This window comes from Pipistrellus kuhlii, unplaced genomic scaffold (genome assembly GCF_014108245.1).
Source record: "Pipistrellus kuhlii isolate mPipKuh1 unplaced genomic scaffold, mPipKuh1.p scaffold_m20_p_2, whole genome shotgun sequence".
NCBI classification, from domain to species: Eukaryota; Metazoa; Chordata; class Mammalia; order Chiroptera; family Vespertilionidae; genus Pipistrellus; species Pipistrellus kuhlii.
The window spans coordinates 79,015,689-79,024,774 of record NW_023425515.1 but is presented as its reverse complement, the minus strand read 5'-3'; the positions used below and the strand labels follow the sequence as shown (position 1 = coordinate 79,024,774).

Sequence of the window (9,086 nt, the reverse complement as noted above, 5' to 3'; positions counted from 1 at the left end):
TATCCACCCACCCCTGCAATCACCACACTACTGTCCATGTCCATGAATTCTCACTTTCTTTTCTCTTTTTTATTCAATCTCTCCATCCTCCCCCCACCAACTTCCACCCCCACCCCTCAGAGCTGTCTGCCTGCTCTCTATCTTTAGTCTATGGCCATACCGCCCTGAACATGCCTGATCTTGTCTATCTTAAAATTGTTATTTTTGGTTCAATACAAAATGAAACAGAGATAATCATGCAGAGATCCTTGGTTATTCCTGAAGCCACCAAAGTATTGCTATTGACTCTCACCTTTGATTTATAACATTTTGTGTGTGGGTTTTGTTTTGTTTTGTTTTGCTTTGTTTTGTTTTTGATTAAAAAAAAAGTAACACTGGATAGAACCATTTTCCTTTGGAAATGTAAAACTCCATAAAACCACACAGAGTCCATTTGTAAAAGATTAGAAAACTTCCAGCAGAAGGAATGGGGTTGTTTAAAGCTATATTTTCCTTTTAGCAAGATCCACAAGAAAAGGATAGAGTGTCGTGCTTAAAAGGGAACAGATTTTGTATTTTTTGGCAAGATATTAAATCCTCTGGTTGCTATATTTGGCTCCCTGCAAACAGTCTCTTGTGCAAGTGCAAGGAAAAGATCAATGCTGGTGTTCATTCAGCCACAGCCAAAGTTGGTAGGGAAAGTAAAGCCGTTGTGCTTGAGTGTTGTTTTTAAGAGAGTCTAGCTCAAGTATTGATCAACAGCATTTTAGAGTACAGGCACCTACTTTACACATTCAATGGATCAAAACATGTTTGCTTTCCATAGCAGTTTTTCCACTGCTTAACTGATAACAGATGCAATGATTCAATCTAGACCGAAATATAAAAGCTTTACCATGTCAATGTGGTCATATATAGAGATATTTAGTCGAATGTGTATAAGCAAGTCAAATGAGATGCTTGGAGACTTAGAACATCACATAATGGGCATATGTTCCCCAAAAAGGAAGCAAAAACAATTAAATGGTAGTGATTGTCCCCAAAGAAAACACACTTCAGCTAGGAGGAATCTGCACCAGATGTCCTGCTCTCCACCCCCCTGAGTGCCTGTCTGAAATAAATACCACATAACCCTTTGAATCCCAAGGCGCTGTAATAACCACGTGGGATGTTTAATAAAGCACCAGGAATTTCCTTCATATGAAGTTATTTAATTGAAGATGAATCTTGCACAAATGACCATTGAAAACGTGGAACAAGCCTTGCTAGTTCCAGTGATACAGTAAATTCCCAAAACTGATGAAAAAAATTATTGAAATCTGTAAACATGTTGCCTAGCATTTAAGGACTTTGTAGGTGGAATTAAGTCAAGGACTCTGAAATGGGGAGATTATTCTGGGTTATCCAGGTAAAGCCAATATAATTACAAAAGTCCATAAATGTGTAAGAAGGCAGAAGAGGGTCAGAGCGATACCGTATTAGAAGGGCTTGACCAGAGATTGCTGGCTTTGAAGATGGAGGAAGGGGGCCATTAGCCAAGGACTTGAGATCCTAAAAAACAGCACCAAAACAGATTCTTACTTGGAATAGCCAGAAGGAATTCAGCTGACACTTTCACTTTAGCTTTAGTGCCAAATGTCTGACCTATAGAGCCAGAAGATAACACATGTTTTAAGCCATTGAATTTGTGGTAATTTTTATAGCATCCTTAGAAAACCTATGACACTAGTCTAGTCTAAAAATATGCAGACTGTTAAAAAGACTGTGCCAAGTTATTTCACCTGTAATCCTGGAGGCATTACTGATTTCAATATTGATTTTCAAACTTTGCACTTTCACGTTTAGTACTCATTTAATAAGGAAACAGAAGTCTCAGGTAGGGAAATTCTAGCTTCCTTTAAAAATATCAGGTCTTGTACTTCCTTCTAGGTACATTTCAAAGAATTGTTGGGTTTGGGAAAGTTTGGTTTCTTTTTCCACACTGCTCATCTGTATCAACAAATGTAAAAAAATAAAATGAAATAAAATAAATGCCTTCTCCCAAAGAGTCTATCTATAACTTTAGAAATATTGTATTAAGATATTCATAAGCTTCCCAAGATTATGTAATACAGCCCATTTCACTTGCTGGTCCATTATTGACAATGGTTTTATAACCTATTTCCTCTCTGTAATATATTTCTTGGCTCTAAAAATTAACTAAACCTCATTAAAAAAAAACCTATGATATTTTAATTTCCAAATATATTTATAAGTTGCTTATTAAATAAAAAGAAAAAAGCTTTAGTTAAGAATCAAGAAATACAAATGAAACCAAAATGCTACATTAAATATAAACATTGAGTTCACATTAAATTATTTATTGAACAAATTGAAGATGACATTTATTTTTATTACAAAGTCCTCCATTATCTTACATCATCAACACATAGCCATGAGACCTGCATTTGAAAAGTGAATAGAAATATGAAACGCCTCTCTCCACAACCCCAAGAAAAACAGGGGGAAAATATGATTTTATAATTAGTTTTAAAGCACAAAGTTTTATGAATTATATCTAGTTTTTGTAAATAATGACAACATAGCTAAGATTCATTTGTCTTGCTGGAATTGTAAAATTAAGATAGCATAAAATTGCTCATAAAACTAACAAATCTGGAATTTCACTGTATTTCAAGACTGTGAGATATTTCTAGCATTAATTTTCAGGTTACCTAACCAAATAACAAATATAAGTTTCACATACTATGTATTTTTTTATAAAAGTACATCTTACTTAGATTTATATGATGAAAACAAAGCAAATCTGTGTTTTCCTTTCAATATGCACTTTAAAATGATACAAATAATTCACATGAAAACCTTTCCCTATGTTGTTAATCTGTTAAAATATATGGAATAGTATTTTAAGTCAAATATAATATCCAAGATTGTAAATATCCTAAGAAATTAAATCAAGTATGTAAATAATCATTAATTTTTGCCCTTGCCACAGCATAGGAAAAAATGTACATCTCTATTAGTATAAAGAGATATCATTTAAAAAGTTCACATCTTATGCACATACCAAAAAAGCTAAATAAAGAATCGTGAGTAGTAAAAGAATTATCCTTAAGTCGAAATTTAGTAGTCCAGAAACAGTTTGAAAGAAAGCTAATTAATGGCGACCTGCACTTTTCTAGAAAGTGTGGTTGTTTACTTATACAATGGAATTGGCAAATTACACTTACTATTTCTTGGAATTTTAAAAAGGTGATAGACCAATTTATTGGACTAAATTCATTTGCAATTTCAGGATAAATAGTTTTATCAATTATTTGGAACTATAAAAATATTTTTCACACAAACAAAAAAAGCACAATGGACAATATAAGAAATAAGAAAAGTATGATAGTTGAATAATAATGACTATTTCTATACTTTGGAAAAGTGTACATGGAGATATTCCCAGAGAGCACTAAAAGAAAGGAAAGCCTACAGGAAAATTCTGAAAGTCTGTTCTGTGACCACATTACTAAGATGACGTGTTGTGGCTATTGAGACTGAGGTCTCTCTCCTTGCAGGCCCACAGGTACCCTAATCTCAGAGTCATCCACCTTTGTATCATTTTGAGATTCACCTACAATATACATCATTGAACAAAAACTTTAACCTAACTTTTCTAAAACAACTTTAATAATAGTTTTAATGCATTAATACTAGATTTAAAGGGTTCTTGGGCCATGATTTTAGGAAATACATTTTTATTTCTCTCTCAAACAAGGCTTACATTTTCTCAAGGATGTGTTTTTTATTCTAGATAAAAGAATAAAACAAAACAAAACTGCATCCTTGGGCGCTGCCTATTAAAATTGGCAGGCTGATTTCAGTCTCAGTCTCAAAGTTTCTGCTTTCTGCTGTCCTTCTGTCTGTGGTGAAGGTGATCAATCACAGGAATTCTAACTGCCATCAATACCCCTTTGTAACTGCGATGGTTCAACTGAACTCTTTCCATCTTCAATAACCGACACAGTGTCAACAGCTGCTTCCAATAAAGTTGTTTCTTTTTTTCTCAAGCAGAGTAAATCTGCTGACTGAGATCTTAAAGTGTTCTGCATTTTATTTTTTTCTCCCTTTTACATGCAGACCATTTTTTTCCACCATATCTTGCAGTTTTTCCTCCATGGCAAGAAGGGAAAAAAAATGAATAATGTCAAAAAAGATGTTTTTATTCCAGGTACTAAGGAAGCCCCAAATATAACTGAAAAATATTAACGTTGGTGATTTAATAAACCTGTTGCCTTAATTTTGGAGAAGAAAATACACAGGGTCCTGGATGAATCCAATTTTGGAATATATAAGAAAACTCAGAGTTGAACAGAGATACCATTGAGAGGTTATTTTCCTTCATAAATGGTACACTCCAATAATAGGGATAACTAAGAATTTTACATTTTATCTTCAACACCTAGTAGAAGGCAAAGATTCTTTTGCATTAATTTGTTATGGAAAAGCATGATGATATATCTACTGCTACAGAGATGGCTATAGGAAGTAAAGAGAGAGGACATTTGGGAACTCAGTTTTATGACCTACTCACTCAACTGATAGACATGTATGGTAGCTGTTATTTATTAAACATTACTATGACCTGATGATGGATTTTATATACATATGTATGATTTTCACCCTTCACAGCCTGCCAGTAGGTATTATTATCCCATTTATTCATGAGATAAATAAATAAATCCCCAAATCACATCTATATAATTGTGGCTAAGCCAGAAGTCAGAGAATAACTTAATGCCCAACACAATGCTCTTTTCCATTAATTCGTTCTACTTTTCAATTAATATCCTCATTAGAACTCTAACATAGATTCTTTCCTTTTCTACCAGTTAATGCCACTGTCCCATTGACTTAATTCAGCATATATTATCTAACAAAGGGATGCTCAGTAAGAAATATAATGCAGTTCCTTGAAATACAGTTTCTGATTGCCCCTTTAAATTACAAATGTAATATTAAACCAGAGAGTAAATGTAAAAGTGAGATGGGTTCTGTCATGTATTCTATAGGTCTCACTTAGAGTAGGAATGGGCAAATACTATGTGCATAATGAATAATGAATTTCTTAACAACACATTTTAAGCTAGTACCTGGAATGTGTTGTTTTTAAAGTTTCTTATGAAGTTAAAGAAATTAATTCTTCAACTCCTAATTTGTCATCCACTAGTTCTCATTCGCAAAATTCAAAATAATAGCGGCCACTTTTGCTTAAAATAATATTGTAAGGTAATTTTAAGAGGAAAGAGAAATAAGAGAAAATAGGAGTGGATGGTTAACCTTCTTAAGAAGAAACACTGTTGTTGTTTTTTTTGAAGTTTAGTACTCTTTTCAAATAAACAATGAGGGGCCAATAACCAGTTAGGATCGACTTGTCACTATTAGGTTGTTTCTTAGCTCATGATAGTTTAGGTGGAAGCATAGATTAGATGCCAACTAAATCAGGTCATTTTCTAGGGGCTAGCTCACAGATCTTTAGAAAACTTGAATAATTTGTAAAATAGTCAAAGATAGAGTGGTTCCATGTGAAGTTGAGGAGGGAGGGGGCAGCCCTCAGTAAAGCAGTTTGGAAGTTCAACCAAATCATTTTGATGTTAGCAAACCAGACCCAGAGTGTGCTAGCATTTTAAACCTAAAATAAATTCAGAACACTGTGCTAAATTACAACTGATCCCTTTTTATAACCTCTGCTGGTAATGATAATGTCATCATAGTAAGGGGTGCCAGACAATTATAGACATGCACTCATTCTCTTTTCACGTAGACTGGGTCCACTCCTTGCATATGCAAAAATCTAACACTTGCTGTTCCAACAACACCTAAGCCCTTTCTCACTTACAAATCTTTCCTGTATACAGCAGAATTTAGGTCCCTAACTTTTCTTAGGCCCCCAGAACCAAGAAATATTTTATCCTATAGTTGCCAGGAGTGACACAGAACACAGTCTCAATTTAGAGTGAAGCTATCTAATTGCTCTCTCTCCTTCAATTCAATTCAGCGGAGAATAAGGAAAAGAGCAGAGGGTTAACACTTTTCTTCTCTTAACTGGAAAAATCCAATTGAACGATTTAAATGGCTTGATGCACTATACCATTCTCAGAGACACTGAAAAGGAAGTTAATAGGTCCAAGGGAAGAAGAGAAAAATAAATAATCCCCAGTGAGTCTTCCCATGGGAATACCAAATACTTGTCTTTGAAAACTCAGGAGGATACAAATGAAACCAATTTTATCGATACATTCAATTCTGTGCTCCACAGACTTTGGCAAAATTACTTACTGTAATACATCAAATTATAAATCAAAATGTAGATCATTTACCTGAGCCAGGCCCTAAAAATATAAGTTCATGTCATTAGTAAGTGGCAGATACCTTAAGTTTGGGCCTCAAATTAGGTAACAATGTGCATACTGTGCTAAGGAGAGTCTGGCTAAGAAGAAGCAATGTATGGAGTGATAAGAATACCACAAGACAGCCTATTCCTCATGAGATGCTCCAGACAAGAAAATTAATACATGAAATACAGGTAAGGAACATATTTGAGAATTACCTGTGAGAACTCTGCCTAGCTAAGTAGAGGTTTCTTATTCTTATATCTAAAATGTTCACATACATAATATACACAATTTATGATGAAAAATGGTCTTTCACTAAACATTGTATTCCATATGGGTGAAGAGAGGGATGGAAAAAATTTGAGAAATTGTTTTACCAAACAAAAAAACTTCTCTATAACATTAACTTTTTAACATGACCCATTTCTGAAAAGACCCAGAAAAAAGAATGGACTTTGCATTAAAAGTCCTTTAACTATCATTAACTGCTACTTTCATAATATTTTTCTAAAAGGCTCTTAATAATTCCAGCTTTACCTTATTTACATTATGATGGTCAGTCAACTTGAATTGGGGTTTCCAAAAATAAATTTTAAATAACAAATTGTCAAATTCTTAATCCAATTTCAGTAATTGTGGTATAAATTCAAACTAAAATTTCATTTTTCTCTAAGTGTCTTTCTTATAAAGAATTAAATCACCTAAACTCAGATTAAAAACAAAAAACTCGCAAAATCCTATGTTTAAAATATTGCACATGCACTATATTAGTTTTCAATTCACAATGATAGGTAACATGATCAGAAAGAGTCATGGAATTAAAGGCTTTGTAATATGTCTTGTAATTTCCCAAAGAGTATCTCTTCAAACTATGTCAAGGAAAAGAACTCCACTTAAAATATGACCTTAAAAATTGCCATGAATGAGAAAAATAAGTAACTGGCACTCAAAGGTAGCACGGTTAAATGCAATTTGTTTCCAGTAGTTGGATATCACCTCAGATTCCACTTATCAAACTCAGATGGACTACAAAGAGAATTACATATTCTATGCAAATTCTTCATTTGATTGCAGGTTTATGCAAAACTTTTTAAATCAACCTACAAGTACTCATTGGGAGAAATCAAAGTAATCAAATATTCTTTCTCTAGTGTGTTCATTAAAAAACTTCCTTTTCAAGCTATACATATTACTCAAAGCAAAGTAAGGTAGCACGGAATTCAATCTTCACTGAGATTTAATGTAATGCAACACTATATTGGCTTGGCTATGGTGCTACTTCTGTAAAAAGGGGTAAACTATCAAACACTTGAGGTAACCTAGAAAGCACAGAGCATATCACAGACATCTTAAAAGACAAGCATTTTAAACATTTTTTTTTTGCCAGTGCTTCTCTAAGAGCAAGTTCTTTAAACAGAACTTAATGATTTTTTACAATATTAAAAAAAATACATCCCTCAAAAATAGCCCATCAATGCTAAATCAAACTTTCTGTATTTCTACAAAAATAGATACACATAGAGCTATAAAATTTTATTCCTGAAAGAATGAGCATATTCATTTGTGATTCATCTTTTCCTGACAAGGTGGTTGGCTAAAAAGGAAATCAAAATGAAACAAAAATTAAACCATGTATTGAGATAAAAGCAAGACTGAAAAAAGAAAAAAAAAAAGAGTTGCACAGTTGGCAAAGGCTCAGATGAGGGGGAAAATAAACAAAAATGCTTTTCTTCATTGTCTAGGACCCACTGTGCTTTCTCGATAAAAGGCTCCAATGCAAAGTCAGCTGGCTGGCACTCCTCTTCTCCTCCATGTCTATTGTGTCCAATCGCAGAGTGGAAAATCCTAGAAGCATCTATTCCCAGTGGGCCCGAGGACTCAAGCTCCAATTGGACTTATTAATACCATGCATTTCAGTACCATGGTGATTCCTTGCTCTTGTCTTGGTGCTGTAGACCTAGAAAACGTGACAATGAGATCAATGAAAACCATTAATATATGTCACACTAAAAGAATAGGCATCATCTACAATGCACAAGATACAGGAACCAAAAAGACAATGTTGGCTGTGAGGTCAGAACACCTGATCTCTAAGGAAAGTCAGTGCTTGAGCTCATAGTTTTACAAATATCAACCAACAGGTGACAAGAACTCTTGACCAGAGAGTAGTGCTATTTGGACAGTACAAATTCTTTAGTGTTTTTTATTTATTTATTTTTTAATCTCCTGAGATTATGAGTGAATAAAACAATAAAATAAACCATTTTATTTCTAATTTCAAAGGGAGCTGAAATGGGGGCGGGGAGAGAAATGACATAACAAATCTTCAGTATATTTAGGCAGCACTTTTTAATAAAAAAAAAACTTGCAGGTAAATTTAAAAGAATAGTGACAAAAGAAAAATATGTGAACATGTATGAATTACAACACGTAGCTAAATTACTTAGGAAGAATTTTATCAAACAGGAAATGAAACAAAAAAGTAACTCTGATTTGGTACCCATATAGTCAATGGACTAATTTCTGATATGGGAAATTGGTATAACTCCTTCAACTTATACCCACTTGATGCAATTTTCTTCAGTTTCCATTATTTTTTGTCCTGGGGCATAAATATTTAGAAGAGTAAAGATCCAGAATAATGGTTGCTCTTAATTTTTTTTTAAACCAAATACCAAAACATGAAGTTAAGGCTATTACACAAGGGTAGAATGCAGCTGATTTGCT

General features: G+C 33.6%; 1 protein-coding gene across 7 annotated transcripts in view; it reads right to left on the bottom strand.

Annotated features, from left to right (window-relative positions):
• Positions 1-3,352: 3,352 nt before the first annotated feature.
• The window catches only part of VGLL3 (vestigial like family member 3), a 47,122-nt gene continuing 41,388 nt past the window's right edge, over positions 3,353-9,086 (bottom strand). For all 7 annotated transcript variants that reach the window (XR_006742101.1, XM_045584056.1, XM_045584055.1 and 4 more), the window contains one exon: positions 3,353-8,316. Coding sequence is in view for 6 of the 7 variants with exons in the window: in XM_045584056.1 (XP_045440012.1) it covers positions 8,273-8,316 (44 nt within the window). In the remaining variant the exon portion in view is untranslated. The remainder of the gene's footprint in view (positions 8,317-9,086) is intronic.